This window comes from Mauremys reevesii, linkage group 4 (genome assembly GCF_016161935.1).
Source record: "Mauremys reevesii isolate NIE-2019 linkage group 4, ASM1616193v1, whole genome shotgun sequence".
In the NCBI taxonomy this organism is placed as follows: Eukaryota; Metazoa; Chordata; order Testudines; family Geoemydidae; genus Mauremys; species Mauremys reevesii.
In genome coordinates, this window is record NC_052626.1 from 110,327,789 (window position 1) to 110,350,461 (window position 22,673).

Here is a 22,673-nt window from a genome sequence, read left to right on the forward strand (position 1 = left end):
CCTCAGCCTCCCCAGCTGGGAATCCTGGGAGCAACAGGATGGTCCGGCCTGCAGACCGGAGTTCTTTGAACACTCCCTGGCCCTTTAACAACCAGTTCTCCACGGAGGTCTAATTTTAGCAACCGGTTCTTGGGAACCTGTGGGAACCGGCTCCCGCTCACCACTGTCTGTAGGGACCACTTTAAGGTGATTGCACTAGCAAGTGGGGATTTGGTTTCAAATCTGTGATTGTCTGTAGAAAGAAGGCAGTGCCTCTTGGAAACGGAATGAAATGTCAATCAATTGCAACTCCAATGTCCAGTCAGAAAATATATTTAAAAAGTTACATTCTGCCTTCTGGGCAAAGAAGATTCATGCTGAAAAGAGGCAGGAGGATATGCAAGAGGAAAAATATATCTATCATAATTGTATAGCTCCCTCCCATGACCATAGTATCTGAGTGTCTCACAGTCTTTAATGTGTTAACCTAACAACATCCTTGTGAGATAGGGAAGGCTATATCCCCATTTTACAGATGGGGAGCTGAGACACAGAGAGACTGAATGACTTGCCCAAGGTCACATAGGAAGGAAGTCTGTGGTGGAGAGAGTTTTAATGTGGGTTTCCCAAGGGCCCGGTTAACTCCCAAACTACTGGACCATCATTCCTTTTTGAATAAAATCTTTCCGGAAGGTGCAGGTTTGATTTGGACTACACATTCAAATTTTGACATGATTAGGTTCTACCTGTCTTGGAAGGACACCAACAGTAACAGATGGCAAGTGTGTCATTTCTCTGAAGGATGGTACCCAAACAAGTGAATCGAACAAAACAAAAAGTGAAAAATGTCTTCCTCTGTGCTAAGAGGAAACAGTACATACACAAGCAGCTCATTTTGAAAAGAACTAACCTACACTTTTAGGAAATGGCTTTCTGCAGCGTGTAGGAGTCTTAAATCTTTTTGCTGATGTAGTGGCCTATAGGTAAATATTATGTACTGCTAGCTGGGAAGAATTTGGTTCAGATCCCTGGCGTCAGTGTCCTAGAAACAGACCTCAAATGTGCTCAAGTACCAGAGTGGGTATGCTATAATAGTTGGATAATGAAAATACAATTATGAGTAAATTCATCAGTTGCAAAAAAAAATAATGCATATTTGACTATCTGTTTAGTTGGTTGAATGGGCTGGAAAAACACCTGATTTGCAAAGGATATATTAGACCGTTGATAAAGGATGTTTTGAGTAAACTATTAATAAATATTCAACCTGCTCTATACATATGCCACTTGGATGGATAAGTAGCTTTAACATTCTTTTAATAGTTTAAACTTTTTTCTAAAATAATTATAAAACTAATTTTATACCTGTGGTTTTAATTTATAGGTACATTGAAACCCTGAAGGAAAACAAACCGAAAATTGTTTGGGATGAACAAATAGCTGAACACTATTTGGAATACAAAAAGTGAGTGGCAGTCATTTACTTACTGCTCTGTGTGAATATTCTTGGGCCTGAGTCCCACAGACACTGAATTACTACTTCTATAATATTGACTGAATTCAGCATACTGAGAGTCTGCAGTTTGTCAGCTATGGTAGCCATGAATAGGAACATAAAAGAGGGTTTCAGGGGACAGAAATAAGCCAGGGAAGGGTGAATGAAGTAACAAATGTAGCTAAAACAAACTTTAACACTTAAGTCTGGTGGATCAGATCTTCAGAAGCGTTTTGGGTATGCAGAGCATCCCTACCTAAGTTATCTGTCAAGCCTCAGTTGGACCAAAAGTCTGAGATGCAACCTGGTGAGTGGTTTGCCATAAGTCTGACAAAATATATATTCCTAAAGGTGTTGCTCAGATATATATATATCTGAGCAACACCTTTAGGAATAACAGAGCCTGGCAGATTCAGCCTTAGTGTTAAGATTTGTCGAACAGCAGACTCGGACATAGCAGAAATAGACTGGGCCCAGTGAAGAACAATAAAAATAAGGAGCCATAAAGGGACTTGGAGAGACTAAAAAGACCAGGACAACTGCCTTAAAAAGAGCATCAAGAGGTAAACAAAATAACAAAAGTTGTAGAGGACAAATAAGGCTATTGTCCTTTGTCATAATAAAAAATAAATAAGTGCTTGATACTAAAAGAAAACCGTTTTAAACAGATAAAAGGAATAATAGCAAAATCTTGCTAAACACCAATTTGTTAACCTTGTAATAGACCATCAGCTGCATGTGTATCCTCTCTTTTTGGCAAAGATTCTGTAACCAAAATGTCATTACTTTTATAAAATTCTATCAGTATATTTTCTAATATATTATAACTTATATAAAATGCACTAATCCAAATAAATTAATGAAGTAAATTTTGTGATGCATTGTCCTCGCATTAAAAAAGTGTCATAATTCTTCAGTGAACAATTGATTTTTTTCCCATGAAACTTCTTGGGTGAAACATTTTTAAAATGCTCCCTTTTTTTAAATGTGGCCCTGACACTTTGGCATTTATTTATTTTTAGCTAAATCACCAGGGTTACGACAAACTTCTCTCACATTTTTAGACTTATGATACTTTTCAAATTTGCATACAACTGTGAGGAATTATTTTTCATAACTCAAATCACTGCTCAAGGAGAAGTTGACAGAATTGTTGAGATTCATCAGCTAATTCAGCTCTCAGGTATTGCTTCCATGGCTCAGTAGCCTTTGTTGTGTATTTCCTTGCTTGGTTTCTGACTACATACACCCCTTACCAGAATTTAATCCATTCTTCAGCACTTCTTCCTCACTGTCATCCATGCCCTGTCCCATCCTCTCTGCAACTATGCAGCCATACTGGAGTGTTAAGGGTTTTTTAACCTTATTTAAGGAAGTTTATAAAATTGTTCCCTCTTGAGGAATTTTGATATAAGATAAATAAATAACATATATATGTGGATTTGTGTTGCTCAAATAAATACATAATCTTCTGCATTTATTTGTTATACTTTTTCTGAAAAGGGCACCATGCAGGAGATTTAATGATATTTAACTGTTAAATGACTAGTTTTTGAATTAGCAGCAAAGAATCCTGTGGCACCTTATAGACTAACAGAAGTTTTGCAGCATGAGCTTTCGTAGGTGAATATCCACTTCGTCGGATGCAAGTTTTTGAATTGTTTCTGTAACTCTGTAAGAGAAGGCCTCTCTCATTTTGAATTCTTTGGTATGCTGTTTTGAAATTACTTTGTGTATGTCAAACAATTACATTTTTCTTTGTATTGTGTAAAAATCAGTAAACAATGATCTGTGTTTACAACTTCTCTGTGCAAAGTCCAACTGAAGACTGAGAGCTTGTCTACACAGAAACTAGCTTGTGGCATGCTGAAGTGTGAATTTGCTCTGTGTGGACCCTGTTGATGGGTAGTAACAGGTCATTAATGTGCTTTGAGCTAGTCCCATTTCAAAGAGATTTAGATGGAAGTGCATTAACAAACTGGGGGGTCCACACTGGAGGTTAGTCTGCAGCAAGCTAGCATGGGATATATTAACACCCAGCATGCCTCTAACTAAATGTTTGTATAGAAGTCCCTTTTTTTTTTTTTCCTCTCAAAAGGCAAATCTGAGATCCTGTACTTGAATGGTTGGCTCAGTGGCATTATTTAACTCAGTACAGCCACGCTTCCAGGGCAGTCCCTGGCAAATCAAACTTGGGTGAAGGGAAACATAGTCAACACTACATAACCTAACTTTGGAACCTGTTCTTTGAACATTCTTATCTGTGAGCCTTTTGGAAGAGAGAATCAATCAGAGAGTACACTGGGCCTGAAAATCCTTCTCCTGACTTCCTGCCACCTGCCTGATTGACAACTGTGAGGATCATCCTGTCTGCACTGGTTTAGCCAAGCTACAGGAAAGAATTAGCATCTTCCCATCCCCACTTCCACTTTACAGAGGTTTAGCTAGGGTGAATGTTAATATGATCCGGAGCAGAAAATATGCTTCACTAGTGAAGTATGTCACCTGGGAATATATTGCATGCCTTCAGTTGCTAAGGCTATGTCTACACTACGTAGCTGGAGTCAGCGTACCTTAGGTCGAGCTACTGCTGGGTCTACACCACGGGGGTTTCTCCCGTCGACTTACCTTATTCTTCTCATCAGGGGTAGAGTACAGGGGTCAACTGGAGAGTGATCTGCTGTTGATTTGGCGGGTCTCCACTAGACCCGCTAAATTGACCGCTGGTGGATCGATCTCAGAGCATCAATCCCAGCTGTAGTGTAGACATAGCCTAAGAAGAGACCAACCTACATGCAAAGACACCGAAATACTGTATCAAATCATAAATCTTTAAACAGTGCATATATCCCAAAGATCGTTTGTGTAACAAGCAAAGAATCAAAGGTTACTTCTGCAAATCATTATACAAAGCTTCCTTCCTCAGACTGGCTTTCTATTTTCATATTAACTCTTGGGTGCCAATAATACTGTGTTCTCTCGTTTTTATCACCAATAGAATTCACAGTAAAAACTCAGGTTTCTCAAATCATTTGCTTCCTCTTTTCTGAGGGAAAAAAAACCACGAAACTGACTTTAACCTCTGTCAGCTGAAAAACCTCACATAATCTACCCACCCCAATGTCAAAAAGGTGAGTGACTGTTTTCTTCATGCGTCTGACAAAGTGGGTATTCACCCATGAAAGCTTATGCTCCAATACTTTTGTTAGTCTGTAAGGTGCCACAGGACTCTGTCACTTTTTACAGATCCAGACTAACATGGCTACTCCCCTGATACTGTTTTCTTCTTGTGCTTTGCAGAAATAAAGGAGGAAAGCATGTCGTCTTCTACCCAACATTAAAGGTATGTCCATGTCCCTTCTTCACATGAGAGGGGGATAAGAGAAAAAGAGGAAAGAGGGTGGATACTGCTTTGCCTCCTTGCATTTTAGAGGAAATCCTTTGTTTTTGTACAAGAGGCCACCCCGTCACTAGATTCTCCCACATCAACTTAGGGCTTCTCCATGTGGAGAGTTAGTGCCCAGCAAACTGAGTGTAAATCTACAGTCCACTAGCCTGCCGCACACTGAGTCACTATTGTGCATCCTGCTACTACACACTAAAAGTTCCCCGGAGTGCTTTGACCTCTACTGCTGTTTTAAACAGAGAGCAATGTAGGTCAAAGTGCAGTAGGGAGCTTTTAGTGCACAGTATCGGGCTCCACACGCCGCCAATTAGTGCATGCGGCAGACTAGTACACTATAGATTTACACCCCAGCTTGCTGTGCAGTAAGTCTATATGTGGACAAACCTTAGAGACTGGACTTGAAGAGTCAAGTGGAATGGAAAATGAGCTTATAATGAAAGTATATTAAGCTTAGAAAAGAGAGTGCCAAATTGTAAATGCCTAAACCAGTGTTTCCCAAACTTGGGATGCTGCTTGTATAGGGAAAGCCCCTGGCGGGCTGGGCCAGATAGTTTACCTGCCGCGTCCACAGGTACAGCCGATCGCGGCTCCCACTGGCCATGGTTCGCTGCTTCAGGCCAATGGGAGCTGCTGGAAGCAGTGTGGGCCGAGGGACATACTGGCCGCTGCTTCCAGCAGCTCCCATTGGCCTGGAGCAGCGAACCATGGCCAGTGGGAGCCGCGATCGGCTGTACCTGTGGACGGGGCAGGTAAACAATCTGGCCCGGCCCGCCAGGGGCTTTCCCTACACAAGCGGCATCCCAAGTTTGGGAAACACTGGCCTAAACCATTATGAAACCATCAGAAGCCCACATTATGTAAGTGGGAGAGGAATGTTCCTTTCAGCTTCATGAGCACCTTTCCCACCATTGGCCCTAACGTAGACAGGATGTGAAAGTGTTTATCACTGTGTTAAATTCTTTTATGGCTAGTACTGGTGGAGCCACATGGGGAAGTGCTGAAAACGCCAGGGTAGCTGCACCTTAGCAAAGACTGATTGCACTGAAAGTTGTCCTGCTACATTCTCCTTGGTCTTGCAGAATGTTTTATCTCATTATTGGCAGACTCCATCTGGGTTTTGAACATAATTCCTCTATTTTTTTTAGAGATTTTTTTCATGTATTCTTTCATCTCTGAATAATAGATGCCGTACTGTGGCAATTGGTGTATTTATACACATGTAAATAGAATTTTCCTTCCATTCTTAACAGACTGTAATGAAGGTTTAGAGAGATTTCTACACTGAAGCAAATGTGAAAAATCACTCATATACAAGCAATTAAATCGGCTAGTGACCCCAAATTGTCTTTTAGCTTCCCCCTCACAACCCAGTTTCTTCATCTTAATTGGGTGATTATAGGTATCTTGTCTGCTCAAATTTGGACTCATTCAGATTTTGTAAAAAACGGCCACAAACCCGAAGACAAACAGATATATTCATGATATTTTCAATTCCAATGAGAACAAGTTTTAAACATTTCCCTGTAGTGTTTGCAGTTCAGACTTTGCCGCATTGCACTAGTACAAGAGAATCTGAAAATGGACTAGAAAAATACTATCTTGGTTTGTCTAGGCTGAGACACTTGTAATTCTTTCACTTGTAATAATTTAAAGTTATGGTTATAACATAGATAAGTAAAAAGCGACAGAGTCCTGTGGCACCTTATAGACTAACAGACGTATTGGAGCATGAGCTTTCATGGGTGAATACGAAGTGGGTATTCACCCACGAAAGCTTATGCTTCAATACGTTTGTTAGTCTATAAGGTGCCACAGGACTCTGTCGCTTTTTACAGATCCAGACTAACACGGCTACCCCTCTGATACTTAACATAGATAAGGAATCTTTTGTTGTTGTTTTTGTTTGGTTTGAGTTTTGGGAGTTTTGTTTTTGTTTTTTTCTTAAATACTAGCCTGACAGTATCCCTTTAAGATGTAATTTTCTGCGTGAGTTTGCCCTGAAAGATGAAAAGAATGGCCTTAGGTAGGAGATGACATTCTGTAAACACAGAATATTTGCTACGTGACAAGTTGTGTTAATTGATTTAGGACATCTGGGAGAGTTGAAATTTCTGGTGACACAGTTTTCAAAGTGTGCATTGCAGTACATCGTGTAAGTGATGGCCCAAATAAAAATACTTCAGTGCGTAGTTCAGAACATTGCTTACTTCAAAGCTGTTCTGTATGTCCAGTTAGTCAACATATGCTAGGTTGATGCCCTAAAAATTGCCCTAACTGGTGGGACTAATCTGGCTCTGCACTTATTGACCAGTGAATACTTAAAACTATAATCTCCAGTCATCTGGCCCTAAGAAAAAATAACTTAAACAACATTTTTTGTTATGCATTGTGTCTAATACTACAAAGAGAGGGCTGCATGCAGTTTCTAATGTTTATATTCAGCAAAAACTGATTACCTTCTCTATCCTTTTCTTAGTCCATCCAGTTGCGCTTAGAACTTGCAAAGGAATTGGGGACTGGAATAGCCATCTGGGAGCTGGGACAAGGCTTGGATTATTTTTATGATCTGCTTTAAAATGGCAGACCAATTGGAGAGACTTCATTTGCTTCACGGAGACTACACATTCAATTAAGTGAGGTATTTGTGGGGAGATGATTTAAAAACATTTTTTTTTTGTAATTTATATGAAATCTGTATGGAATTTGCATTTTTCCCAATAAAGAACCTGCTCTGAATTTCTGTACACATTGCAACACGATTGTATTTGAGAAAATGCACAGAAACAAAAGTTCTGCCTCTAACCTTTGCTTTATACAGTCATTAAAATAGACCACCATCAAGAGAACACTAGACTTCTCATAGTTTTCATGCACTATCTCCTAGAAGGAAATAACACAGACAGTGTAATCCTTCTGACCCATGTTTAAGATGTAGATGTCTCATCTGTCATTGGTAATCACAGAAGTAAGTGAATGGACCTACCAGTCTGGTTTGTGCACGGCAAATTTAATGTCTCAGATTTTGTACAAGAACTCTTTTGTAAACAGGTATTGCTCTTTATGTAATGGTAAGGTAGGCATAAAACTGGATGGGGAAAAAAATAATATATTTCTGCCAGGCTAGTAGAGAATCAAAACGCTGACTAACAGCACTTTGTTCTGTTTGTTTTTTGTATTTAGCAAATCCCTTAAGTAGCTCAAAAACATGGTAATTTTTTATTCCGGACTTGGTTACGTGTTGTTCACCAGAGGGGTTGTCTGACTGCTGTTTTATCCTTAATCTGCTGGATGGGTCACTTTGTAGTAGTGTATTTTGCATTAGTGCTTAATTTGAGGAAATCCTAACTTCTAGCACCAAAGGCCTTAAAAATGCACTTGAGAAGTGAATAAAATTAAATGGCTAAGCACTGATGGCCTGATTTTCAATGATACTCCTCTGTTTCCCATTGACCTCAGTGGGTGCTCAACCTCTTTCAAAATAAGGCTGTGAATTGTTAATCCAACTTGTTTGTGCTTTGGAAAGCCTGCAGAGGGGACATCTCAAAATGTGATCTGTCAGTTCATTGTGACTGCTTTTGCTATAATACTTGACGACCTAACCTTCAGCTTAAAAGGCATAAAAATGGATCTGTTTTATTTAAAACAACAACACCCTTCCAAGATAGTGATTCACACTTACAAGTTTCACAAGTCCTGTGTATTTAATAACACATGCACTAAAATGAGATGCCTTGTAGGAAGCTAAAAAGGGAGTGCTGGGAATTTGAAGGGGGGATATTGATTGTCTGTAGAGATCTAAGCAGTAGCCCTATAGATCCACTGATGTTCCTCTTGCCACTCATAGCTCTCACTAAGGTAACTGCTCTACTTCCCCCTCACCTCCCTTGCTAGTAATTAATCTCAGCGGGGGATTTATGTACTCCTGCTGGTTTCAAGCAAATAAATCCCACTGTAATCCACCACTGATTAAAACCCTATTGATTTTCACCTCTCTGATTTAGTTCTGGCATCTCTCAACTCTTCACACTGTAAAGTATCCAACAGGGTTTACTAATCAGGGATCTTTCTTCCTTGCCATTAGTACCGAGGTAATTTGCTTTGTGAATCCTCTTGTTCAGTTAACCTGAACTTTCTGGTTCAGTCAAAAGCAATTTAAAGTAACATTGGCAATGGGATCTAGACTAGCAAATGAATTTAATTCCACTCTTTTTCTCCTTTCAATGGGATTACAAAATTGTTTTGTTTCAGTATTCAAATAATAAATAAAAATTATAACAGGTTGTATTGTGAGATGCACAGATATTTTTAGGCGAGTTAGCTAGAACTTTCAAAATTGGAGGATGGGGAAGTAAACAATATTTCAGCTCACCTCATGGAAGTGGTCAATGTACATTTTTTTTTTCTTCCCCCATTCTTTTCATTGCCTTCTTTTATATTCCTTGATTGTTTGCTGTGAAGCTCAAGTGTCACATCTGTCTTCCAGCTGAGCTGCATGTTTCGATGAACTGTCCTCCCCTTCGTTGCAGATGGAATGAACGCCTCTCCATGACAGAAAGATCAAACTAACCCTGCTTATATCTTGAAAAATAAACACCAGAAGAGAAATGCACTTTGTAGTTAGAACCATTCATAGTGTAAGTGTTTCAGGCCACAGATGTTGCCTTTTATCTCTAAGGTGCCTTGCACATTTATCGTACTTTATAAATAATATACCAGAAGAAGGAGGCAAAGGTATGATCTTTCATTAATATGAATGTCTCTTCAGTACTAAAATATACCCCCATGCAGTATAGCTAAATGAAGGAATGTTTGGTTTTTATTTTAAAGGAAACAACTAAACTGATTCCTAATGCTGCTGAGGGATTTCCTCCTCCACCTGTACAGAGTTAAACACTTTAGCTATATGCTTTGTGGGGGCATAAAAGGTTCTTCTCTCTTGGAAGCATGTATTGGTTACGTATGCTTTGTGGGGGCAGGGATATTGGATCTATAGTTGACCCAATTTAGAAATCCTTTGTTCCCATTAAAATACGTAACATCTGTTGCACCACAAGGTGAACTGGAAAAGTGTTTCTTTCAACGGACCTTTCCATTGGCTCACTTTTCTAAGATATAATTAATAAAACAGTAGGAGTCTTTCAGCTGAATATGTTGGAAGACTAAACTTTTAGTCAAAACCATGAACAGGTTTCTCGCATCATGAATATATTACTATTGACTTCAGATCATGTGCAGCAGTAAAGCTTTAATCTGAAGTAGAATGCACGACTGTATTAGTCACACTGAATCTCTCTTACAAAGGGGAACTGTAGTGGGGTGATCACCCCGCTCCGGCCCTGGAAGGGTACAAGCAGCCCTGGAGAGGGCGGCAGCTCTGAAAGCTGGTCTGATTGGGAAAGCAACCACAGCTGTAGCTGGCTTAATAAGGGCCCAGCTCTCCCTTATAAGAGGGAAGTGGGCCAGGAGCAAATGGTCTCCCTCTAGGTGAGGAGGGAGATTGACCTAGCTGCAGCCTCAGTGCTAAAGGGTACTGGGAGTGAAGCAGGGCTGGGGAAAGCCGGAGGAGCTGGGGAGCTCTGGGCCAGCAACTCCCCAGGCTGCAGGGCCTTGTACAAGGCCCCTGGAGGTACTGGGATGCAGGGAAAGGCAGCAGGTCAAAACCTCCCTTGCCTATGATGACCGGCTTATACAGACTGCAGTCGGCCCCAGTGAAAGGGGGCTAGATGGTGTCTAGCAGTAGCCCATAGGCTGAGGCAAGGTGGAGATACGGTGGGGGTTCCCTGTGGAGGGGAGATCCAGATTTGTGGGGTATTGCCTGGAGGGGCAGCACCCCAGGTAAAAGGGCACCGGAGTCCTGGGACGGACACTGGAGCCAGCGGCAGTGGGACACCGGCCTGCAGAGAGTGCTCTGAGAGCTGGAGAGCTAATTCCCTGAGACGACCAGCAGGAGGTGCCGCAGCAGTGAGTCCCGCCATGTCACAGGAACTTTGAATCAGAATTTGTCAAGAGGCCTGGGGAAAATTCTGTCAGCAAAGCAGAGTTTGTTTATAACTGACTTTTCCTCTCCCACCCCAATGCTCTTGCTCGAATTTGGATTAGGAGAAGAGAGGTAGCAGTTGGTTCTGCTGCAGTCAGTTCTGGATATGGAGTGAACATTTTATATTCAATTAACATTTTAAACATACTTTGAATAATAAGCAACGCTATTTTTCTCAGCCCTGTGTATAACTAGGTGCCTTAACAAGGCAAAAACCAGAACATAGTCCTGTATCAGAAGGATCAGTTTGGCCTTATGCCTGGGACAAAAGCATCTCATATTACTGAAGGAAACATGTCCCTTGTGTCAAGTGTACCCGTGTTGAAAACTGGAACCTGTATAGAACCTCTGTGTTAGCGAGCCAGCTTTGACGATATTTCGTGAAAAATCAATATTGTAGCCTGTGACTCAGTGAGACATTGCTTCATTGGGGCTACAGCTTTAAAGCCCTATTTTATTGCTCCTTTTTTGTAATGTTATGCATAGGTCGCAAATTAATAGTGCTAATGGCCAACACAACTAACCAAAAGCCCTATTGATATTTCTTCCTTGATAGAAAAAAATTATTTTAGATTCTTCTAGATAAGAAAGTTGGGAGGGGGGACAATGTGAAGTGAAGGGTGATGGGAGGAGAAAAACCTTCAAACCACTCTTCAAATTTAAACAAGACTTAATGAAATGTCATCAGCTTTCTTTAGGGTTCAGATGATGATACAGAATAGCTTTTGCAGTTTGTATTATCGGCTGTCAGCCCTCCCCCCCCCTTTTTTTTTTGTATCTACCTATAATGACTGTTCATTGGAAGCTTAAGTACAATCTCTTCTGGTTATTTCCTTAGGGCTTTGGGGAGTGTCTTGTCATTATAGAGATTACAATTCTGATTAGTATACAGTACAATTGTTTTTGCCTTCAGTCAAAGAAAGAGCAGTGCAATATGGCTGTGTTCCATTTCTTCTGCAACTTTAGAGACTGACTGCAGCCGAAATATTTTCTAGCCTCTCTTTTTATAGAGTCAATTTTTGGACTGCCCCAAGTTTAACTATTTCATTGAGTCATCAACATAAAAGTTCTTCAACAATTTCTTATATCTTTGTGAAGCAAAGATTATTGCCACCAAAGCCAACATTGGGCCTTGTGTAACCTATTGACAGAAACTTTAATGTAAGTGTGCGTCTCTGTTTCTCAGTGGGTTGCAATCTACCGGCATTTCAAGATATGCTGTGTTGTAACAGCTATCGCCTGTATGTCAATTGTTTCTTCAATAGAAAAAAAGAAGCAGCTTCAGTTAGCACATTTATGCAGAAGGTGACCATGGAGTAAATAGAATATTTAATCACACCTATTTAACCTAAACCTAAGTGCTTTAAGTAGGCACTTGAATGTCTTATTATGACAATAACTTTATTACAAAAAGTTACTTTACAAAAATATGTATGGAAGGTAAGTGTTATGTTCAAACAAATGAACTGTGTTGTGTCAGTCTTTGCCAATCATATCCCTTGCTTTTTCAGGGTATATTTTAATATGTATTTGGGTACAAGTAAAACCAAAAATAAGCTATGTCTTTAATAGAAAAATATGTGCAATATTTTCATAGTGAATCAAACAGATCTTCTTAAAAGTGATGGGTGGAATAAACCTGTACTGACTTTCCAGCATCTAGAGTCACTGTGTTCTGCACTTTCTCAGGTGTAAGCACCAGGTTTTATTAAAATGTATTGAACTTTTTTTTTTTACTAGTTTGGTGATTACATTTTTAAAGGAATTAGTTGGAAGCAAACTTAAGAACCACTACATTTACATTGGAACCTAAATATTTCCAAAGCCATTTTCCCCAGGGCACTTGTACAATTTATCTTTGTCTTAGCATTTTTTTTTAATTTACTTCTCTCCCAAGGAACACTTGCAGCCAGTGCAGAATTCACAAAAGAATATATTTTGACCAGCTGTCTTCTTTCCATCAATAACAAAATCCCTGCTAACAAATTCTTTGAAACTTGATGACCTGCAGGCTAATCCCTGAAAGATGATTGACCTTTGTCGTCAAAACTTGTGTGAAACTAACAATAGTGGCTAACACATTGGTGAGAAATATTCAAATTCAAACTTAGGCATCAGTGTTGTAACTGAATAGAATCTCAGTATCTGCAAGAGAACCAGGAATCAACTGATCAGTTACCTACACATGGTACTAGGATGTCCAAATTTTTATCCAGCCAATGTGCTCAAAGGAAGGACACAATCATGGTAAGACTTAGCAATTATTTCATGTAGGAACACAGGGTACACAATTAATTTTTAAAACTGCATCTCTGCATAAGAATGCTCAGCTCTCTAAGCCCTGTAGGCCCCATTTCCATGGTTTTACCTACCCATATCTCACTTGAAGAGAGAGGCACTTCAGCTCCTGTGAAAATGTTAATACCGTTTTCAGAGTATTGATGCTTTATAAGTTTATCTTCTAATTTTGTTTACACAACGCTGCTTAGTATTAAAGAAATGGAAATTATTGCAGAATAGTGTGTCCACATGCTAGCCACCCTATGTCTGGTGCATACAATGCATGATGTGTACACATGGAACTTGCTGCAACATATGTAGGTTGTTGCACTTATTCTGTCATTCTAAGTGTAATGGCATCAGCCCCCAGTTGTTGGCAGCTGGGATCAAACCTAGGACCTCTTGAGCTTAATTCATGAGCTTCTACTGCCTGAGCTAAAAATCACACCTCTGTTAGCCAAGGCTTATCAATCTCTAGCTGATGTAACCGCTACTAGAGGGGGGCAGAGTGCCACACCACGCAGACATGAGTTACATCAGTACAGTTGTTTGGCGCAGGTACATGATATCCATGGTGTGTTGTGTCTGCTTGCACCCGTGATTTTTTGCTTGGGTTGGCTCCTTCAAATATTCTGCCTTGCACAAAGATCTGTGTACGTGTTGTACACAGGGGCTACATTCTTGCCCTGCCAGATACTATGGCATCTTCACTAGCAGCTTCTTTGGACCTGGAAGCTTAGAGGCACTGTAATGAGCACTACCACCCATCCTGCTCAAGGAAGTAAGCTTGAATCTAAACTTTTTCACTCTTTAGTCAATACATTTGTCATTTTTTATTTTGAATTTCTTGTGGGGTTTGTTTGTTTGCAGTTGCATTCCTGGATTCTTTTTCTCTTGTATTTCTCATGATGTAGAGATGGGAGTAGCGCATGCCCTTCCATAAACCCCAGAGACCTCCCATCCCCCACCTAATGCATGTGGCCTTGAGACAGATATATTGCTCTTTGGGGGAGCAAAGGATTCTGGGGGGTGCAGGGCACCATTGTGAGATAAGTGGATATACTTGCAGTTAGTGGGGAATGAGAGTCTTGCTGTATAGCTGAATTAATTGTGTAGGAGATACTGCTGAGGTAATAAACTGGAAGTCTCTGCAATGTACAGCAAAGTATTGGGGCTGAGTCTTTGTCCTCATTTAACCATTGATTTGATCCTTTGATTTTTTTGGGAGGGTGGAGGTGAATCCTTGTAGGACAGACGGGTTCAGAAGTTTTAAGGAAATCTTATTAAAATTTCATTTTTATTATACCTTTGTGTCCTTTGGTTGGGTACTGGGATATGGACAAAGTCAGGACAATCCATGCAATACCTTGGGTGCTCTCAGTCTGCATGCAGTCAGTAGCTGAGTAGTTTGGTAGTCAGAGTGCCAGTATGCCGTGCTGTTCAAGTATTTCAGAGCATTGTGGGATTATACTGGGAGGAGTGATTGTACCACTGCCTCTGCAATGGTTGCTTTTACTGTCCCACCTGTCACTGCAGTGATATAGTGGTGAATGTAACAGTGGATTATAGAATCATAGAACTGGAAGGGAGCTCTAGAGGTCTTCTAGTCCATTCCCCTGCACTCAAGACAGGACTAAGTATTATCTAGACCAGCAGCAACCCAAGGACCTGCATTTTGATTCAAAATTTTTCACGGACCCCCAAGCCTCCCACTCAGCCCCATGCCCTGCTCCCACTCCACCCCTTCCCCCAAGGCTCCACCCCTGCCCCACCTCTTTCTGCCCCCCGCTCCACACCTGCCCCTCCTCTTCCACACCTCTTTCCCACCCCTTTCACTGAGCACACCTATCTGTGCTCCTCCCCCTCCCTCCTAGTGCCTCCTGCACCCCGCTGAACATCTGTTTCCCGGCATACAGGAACCACTGAGAGGGAGGGGAGGAGTTGATTGATGGGGCTGGCGGAGCCCCTGGAGTACCTTCGCAGACCCCAGTTTGAGAAACACTGATCTAGACCGTCCCTGGCAGGTGTGTGTTTAACCTGCTCTTAAAAACCTTCAATGGTGGACCTTTCACAACCTCGCTAAGAATTTATTCCAGTGCTTAACCACCCTGACAGAAAGTTTTTCTTAATATCCAACCTGAATCTCCCTTGCTGCAATTTAAGCCTATTGCTTCTTGTCCTATCCTCAGCGGATGACAAGAACAATTTCTCTCCTTCATCTTGTAACAACCTTTTATGTACCTGAAAACTGTTATCATGTCCCCTCTCAGTCTTCTCTTCTGCAGACTAAACAAACCCAATTTTTTCAATCTTTCTTCATTGGCCATGTTTTCTAGACCTTTAATCATTGTTGTTGCTCTCCTCTGGACTTTCTCCAATTTGCCCAGAACTGGACACAATACTCCAGGTTAGCCTTGCTCAGAGCAGCAGCATCTACACTGACTTTTTTCTGCATATTTCCAGCCATTTCTGTACTGATGGTGGGAGCACTACTGTAGACCAGACACTGGTGGTATTACTATACTGTTATCAGGACCTGCTGTGAGCAGCGTTGGACTATGCAGAGGTGAAGGTGCTCTGGCCAGTGTGCACTAGTGGTAGCACCAGAACAGGAGATGCACCAGCTGGAGATTTTCAGAAAAGTCAGTGTAGCTAAGGCTGGCAAATGCAAACACATAAGCGGTGTCCACTCCTGTGCCCCACTGCAAGCACTTTTGTTTGGACACATTGTGAGCTATGGACTCTCTAGGAGGTTGCATTGCAGTTGCAGTTCTAGTATACATACAGAGCAAAGACTTTTTTTTCCCCTCAAAGAGCTAGGTAACCTGCTGGTATCATTAGCTTAAGTTAATATCACAAAGCATTTTGTTCAATTACCTATTTAAAATAACACTAAATGGTCATCTATTGTATCAGTCCTTTTCATGCTGCTTTCACTTTTTAACTCAAAACTTTTTATTGGAATTAAATGACTTTTGCTATTTGTTTGGAATTGTTTTTTATGGACTTTCATTTTCAAGCAATGTGCCAGGTTTTCAAATTCCATTTAATTCCTCCTTACTGCATTTAAAACAATTCAGAGATTGTAGCTGAATACAAGGCTGCAGCTCCACAGAGGAGATTGACTAATCTCATACCTTGAGAGCACAATTTAAGAAGTTTATTAACAATTTTAAAACCCCAAGGATTGAATTATACCCTTAGTGTTATTCGTTTTAGATCCAGGGACTGCAGCTTGTGATACAAAGAGAGAATGTGCAGTAAGTTTTAACAGACTGTCTGACTTCCACTTATGCACATGCATCAAGTGTTTTAATGAAAGTAGAGATTCATTATACCCATAAAATGGGAGGAAAATGTATATTGCAACTGAGGAGGAGGTAGAGAGAGACAATGTTAGGATATGAGAGGTATTTTACATAGCTAAAATAGCATCCTTATGCTTGTTGCAAGTATGACAGAGGAAAGATCTGATGTGTATACTTGATGTCAGAGGAAATTATTACTTGTGTATGAGTTGTTATATGAGGTGTGCTAGAGTGTATTAATGCACAGAAACAACATTTTACTGCTAACAATTGTGTATTTCCGTAACAGAGCAGTGTTTTTGTGATCACAAAATGTCAAATGGCAATTATGATTGAAACACATTTGTGTACTTTCTAGGGTTTCTAATAACTATGGAAAGATCTATGTGTACATTTATCTTGCATTCCTTAGCAGGGAATCTATATTTAAGGGATTTGGAATAGAGGCATCTGATCCCTTATTATAGGAAAAAGTTCTCTGCTGGCCAGCTGGAGCTATTCAGCATTTGCAGTCTTACCCACCTAGTGATACCAGGAGTGCTGGAACTAGGGGTACTGGGGATGTGGCAGCACCATATGTTTCCATCATATGCAGGGTTTACAGTTTTGTTCAATGACTTTCGGCTCATTTGTAATGAGGAGGTTGAATAAACTTTTCTCCCCATCAGATATAACCTTTTAGACTCCTTGTCCCTAGGCATAGATTTATACCTTCCCTGCTGTACACTCTCATTTGCTGCTGTCACAACCAGGGAATTGGGCAGTGCATGTGAGAGGTAAAAACTAGAAACTCTGCATGGGGACATAATTTCTCTTGTGAGTACGCTTAGCTGTGGGTGTTCTAGACTCTGGGGTATTCCACACAGATTTTGCGGGCTCCAGTATTGCTTCATTTATCTGGGGGGAGGGAAGAGGGGAAAGAGACTTTTGGAAGCTGAGGACTGAAGAATGTCCACTAATTTATGGGTGTTCGCCAGAACAAATTCAGCTTGAATACCCATTGACAATGCCATTGGTCTCAGTAGGCCATGATATGTTTTAAAATCCTCCAGTACTGGAAATGAAGACTCGGGCACTGCAGCAGCGTCTGGTGAAGAGGAAGAAGGGGTAAGTGCAATCTCTTGTGGTAATACATCTGACCTCATCAAGGGTACAAGTTGCACGAGGTCAGAGGGAGGCCCTGCCCCCGAAGTGGCTCAGGTGACTCGGGAGTAGAGACCAGCCCCAGGTTTACAATGGCTCCACAGAGCCAGGCCCATGCTCAGAAGGGACCCTGGCCTGCTCCGCTTGCACTGTGCCCCGAGACCCTGCTGGCTCCCCCCGCCTACCACTTGCTCCTCTTGGCCTGCCCGCTGGCTGCCTCCTCGGCCCCACCCCCTGCTCCTCTCTGCCCCCGGCCAGACCCCAGTGCACCTCCGGCTCCGGGCAGTCTGTGCTTCCCACCACCCATGGGGCCCCGCCTGTCTCCCCGGAGCTGAGACGCCTGGGACTGGTACAGAAGCCTGTCCAGTCTCAGCTGGGGTGGGGGACGTGGGGGAAGGGGACAGTGCAGGGAGCTTGGCTGGGCCTCTGCAGGGGAAATGCATCTTGAGGGAGCCAGACTGGAGCAGGCCCTGGCCTGGCTGATCACACCACCCCCGAGGGACTGGAGTGATTCCCCACCCCGAACCAGCTCTGGCTCCACTGCCGGCTCAGCCTGGCAGACACAGTTGCCTCCCGGCAGACACAGTGAGTGCAGCCAGGAGGTAGGGTGTGGGCAGGGCCTGCTCCAGACCCCAGCGCGCCAAGTGCACGCGCGTGGGGCAGCATTTTAACGGGAGGGTGGCAGGCGGGTCCGGCGGACCTTCCGCAGTCATGCCTGCGGGAGGTCCAATGGAGCCGCGGGACGACCGGACCTCCCGCAGGCATGACTGCGGCGGGTGCACTGGTCCCGCGGCTCGTGTGGACCTCCCGCAGGCATGACTGGGGAAGCTCCACCGTAGGCGCGGGACCAGCGGCACGTCTGCGGGAGGTCCCGCGAAGGCGCGGGACCGGCGCCCGGCAGCGCGAGCGGCGCAGCGCGCCGCCCTGCTTGGGGCAGCGGAATTCGTAGAGCCGCCCCTGGGTGTGGGGGAGTGGGTTTCTTGTGGGGGCGGTGCTGGGCTGTGATGAGGGAGGGAAAATGTGTATATTGGGGCACTATGGAGTAGGGGTGCTGGGCAGGGTGCTGGGCATTTATGTGGTGGAGGCTGGGGGGGCACTGGGCATCGTGGATCTGGGGGAGGATCTGGCCATAGGGAGTTGGGGAGTTGAGTGTGGGGCTGTGTGGCGCGGGAGGGGAAGGGGCACACTGGCAGCACAGGGCCAGGCAGGCCACTGTGCGTCTGGCAACTGCCAGTTTGTAAATATTGCCCTTACACTGGGCTGGGCGTAGCTAGGGCACCAGTGCCATGCCATGCCCCATTGCCCCTGGCTGGACCCTTGTTCTGGGGACTGACCTCCCCACACCATGCTCCATTGCTCCCAGCCGGGCCCACAAATAAGTTTTGTGCTGGGCCCACAAAAGGTTAATTCGGCCCTGGCAGAGACTACCAGAAGAACAGATGATCTAACTCTGAAATGAGCAGACAACGGGGACCTCAGTGACCAAGGAGCTTCCCAGGGATTTCAAGGAAGTTGTTGTGGGTAAAGGTGCAGCACTGGTGACCAGTAGGAGCTGGGTCAGGAATCTTTGTCTCTACTGTGGGAGCAGTACCAATCCTGGTAGTGATGGTTGATCTCCAGGTGGCCTCAACTAGCTCCAAAAACAGTACCAGGAAGGTGAAGGGAGAGGGAGACATCTTTGTACTCTATCCTGAAGGTTTTTCCAAGTAGTTTGGTGATAGAAGAGGAGCCACACCAGGTGGAATTAACAAATGGCCTGAATCATCCACAGTCCAACATGTTGGCCTCATCAGCACCACTGATGGAACAGTTGAAGGCATCAGACTTACTCACAGTACTGAAGTGGGCATCAGTGCTGAAGATGAAGTTGATAACAGACCCTCAGATGTGGTCTGTGCCGGAATTGTCATCAGTACTGAAAATAGTATCTGCGCCGGCAGTCTCCTCAGTACTGAAGAGGAAGCCAACAGAAACCCAGGGCCCTGAGCATGAGGTGATGACATCGACACTGGTAAGTCAGTCGTCAGTGGTGGTGGGGTGTCAGTGGCATCAAAGATAAGGCCACTACAGTCAAATGCTCTTGAATGAACAGAACAGAACAGCTTGACTAGTCCGCTGCTGCCTGGTATATTGATAGTGTGGAGGCTGTTGTTACCAACATCACTGTCATTGGTACTGGGCTCAACAGATGCCCTTAGGGCTTAACCAGAGTCAACAGTATGGAGTCTTATTGATCAGGCCTCGGTACCAGCGAGTGGGTTCGTGGCCTGGCTCTGTCCTGCATACAGGAATACTCTCAATGTACTCTATCCTGAAGGTTCTTCCAAGTAGTTTGCACCCCTCCTAGACATGGAGGAGGACTGTCTCCATGCTCTGGGGCAGCCCAGTCTGTTTTATGGATTATCTCTTCCTCGGGGGACCAGCGGAAGGGGAATGATCTCTCTTCCTGTCTTCCTCTTAGGCAAAGAATCTTAATGTAGACCTACTGTCCATACTGGCTCAGGTACTCTCTGGAGGGTCTGACGATTTGCAGAGGTCCCTGGCGCCAACACAGGCCTAATGGCCTGCTCCATAAGGTGCTACTTAAATGCAAGTCCCTTGCCACCTGTGTTCTCTTCATAAAGAACTTGCAAATAGAGCACCTTTCCTTAGTGTGTCCTTTCACTAAGGCATGATAAACATTGAGTGTGGGGGGTCACTAGTTGGTATAGCAATCCCACACAATGGACAGTGTTTGAAACCCAGGGAAGGCATTAACCTGGCCTATGCTCTAATAACTACTAAGTGAAACTTTTAAACGGAAAAATGCCACGGAAACACTGTGATAATGAACATGAGGTGAATACCACACTGTATGCTCCGACTCAAGCCACAAGCGGTGAGAAGGAACTGAGTGTGGGGGTTGCAACTGAGCATCTCCCTGATGGTTACTGCTAAGCAAAGTTCTCTAGCTTCAGTGTACTGGATGTGCGCACACCTGAATGGAATCCATGTCTGCAACTATTTGAAGAGGAATGCATCAGTAAATGCACCCCCTCTCCTTGTATACACTAGAAAAATTAGTACCTCGATTACAACAGCTATCACCAAGGATTGCTATATTGAAGTAGCAATCGTGCAAATGTTGGTGTAGATAGAACTCCCAGCTCTGAGCAGCTTTTCATGATACTACAGTAATAATGCCCAAGTCCTGTCTACACTAATAGATTAGTATTACTGCAGCTGCACTGTTGCTGGCTCATGCTGTGTTGAATGCAAATACAGCCTCTTACAGCCTAGTTGTTGTATGCTGGCCTAAGACAGAAACCTATAAGAAGTTAGGGCAGGTACTCTCTCTATTTCACTCCTTTGCTAGCTCTTCAGAATGGATGTCACCCAGAGGATGCACTATGCATGTGCATGTGTATTGATTGTTCTGTTGCTGGTGGCTCACCCACTGTAGAAGCTGAGACTTCAAGAGTGATAGAATCCTTAATGTGAAGTACTTTCTCTCTTCCTTTATGGTGTCTTTTTTTTTTTTACTACTGGAATGAACTCTTCAAAACACCGAGTGTCACTTTCACTGAGTGAGGCAGTGTCACATCTTATTCTTCTCACCCTTCATGCTGTCCTCTCAACTTTCTCTTTGGTGTTTGATTTGAGATATGACTTCTGTGGTGAGAAAGATAAGTCTTTTAAATTCCCAACAGTTTCCTCCTGCATTGTTAAACCTCTCCTTTCCAGGCACCAAGGAATAGGACGGAGGTGGTGCTTCTGGCCAATAGATTTGTGAGAAATAAAAAGAATATTCTGATTATTTCACGTGAAACTTTTTAGCAGAGAATAAAGTTACCATTGAGTGAATCTTGCTGGTCACAAGGTGAATGCTGTACATATTCAGTGCTTGCCCAGCTATGCATACCAATATGTAATTTGAGTTTCAAATGCTTACAATATTAAACTAATTCATCATATATATATGTGATTTTTTTTTATTTGCAGTAAAGGGTTATAGGTGCTCACCAATAGTAGGAGTAATAGCAGAATTGCAATAACACCTAAACTTGGCAACGAACAGTGTGGACCCATTGTGTTAAGCATTGTGCAAACAGAGAGGCCCTGCCCCAAAGAGCGTACAGTCTAAACAGACATCAGACATGATGAAGATGATGGTGCAGACCAATCTGAAGTGACTTTTCCAAGGTCATGCAGCAGGTCAGTATCAGAATCAAGAATAAAAGCCAGGTCTCCTGATGTCCAGTCCCATGTCCTATCCATTAGACCCCCACCGCAAAAGAGAGCGTCCGGTCCTTTTTGAGCTGTGTTGACACTGTGATGATCTTCTTAAAATCATTCACTTGAAAACTAATGTCCTTGTGATGAAATGTGCATCCATATATATTTTGGTGTGAGAACACAGAGCGAAATCAACATACTTACATTCTGAATTTATATAGTAACAACTGATCAGTCCCTTCCTTCTACATTATGTAATCAAAGAAGCTCGCTCGATGGAAGTGATGGCAAGCAAATTTAGGAAGTATGAATGGAAATAGTTGTTTGCACAGCAAGCAATCAGGATGAGGAATTAACTGCCACAAGAGGTCATAAAGTCAAAGACAGTTGCTAGATTTTAAAAAGGGCTGAGTAACTGACCTATCATGAAGGTTGGTCAGTTGATTGAATGATTGTAAACCATAAAGTAAGAATAATTGAGGCTCACACTCTAGGCCAGTGCTTCTCAAAGCCGGTCTGCCGCTTGTTCAGGGAAAGCCCCTGGCGGTCCGGGCCGGTTTGTTTACCCGCCGCGTCCACAGGTTTGGCCGATCGCAGCTCCCACTGGCCACAGTTCACCATCCCAGGCCAATGGGAGCTGCTGGAAGCGGCGTGGGCTGAGGGATGTGCTGGCCGCCCTTCCTGCCACCCCCATTGGCTGGAGCAGCACACCGCAGCCGGTGGGAGCCATGATTGACTGAACCCGCGGATGCGGCAGGTAAACAAACCAGCCCAGACCACCAGGGGCTTTCCCTGCACAAGTGGCAGCCC

At 43.2% G+C, this 22,673-nt stretch overlaps 1 protein-coding gene across 1 annotated transcript in view; it reads left to right on the forward strand.

Moving 5' to 3' along the window:
- Positions 1–7,626, forward strand: part of CHID1 (chitinase domain containing 1) — a 254,131-nt gene extending 246,505 nt beyond the window's left edge. The window contains exons 11-13 of the mRNA XM_039533487.1: positions 1,364–1,444; positions 4,775–4,817; positions 7,357–7,626. Coding sequence (XP_039389421.1) covers positions 1,364–1,444; positions 4,775–4,817; positions 7,357–7,455 — 223 coding nt within the window. The 3' untranslated portion in view covers positions 7,456–7,626. The remainder of the gene's footprint in view (positions 1–1,363; positions 1,445–4,774; positions 4,818–7,356) is intronic.
- The last annotated feature ends 15,047 nt before the right edge of the window (positions 7,627–22,673 follow it).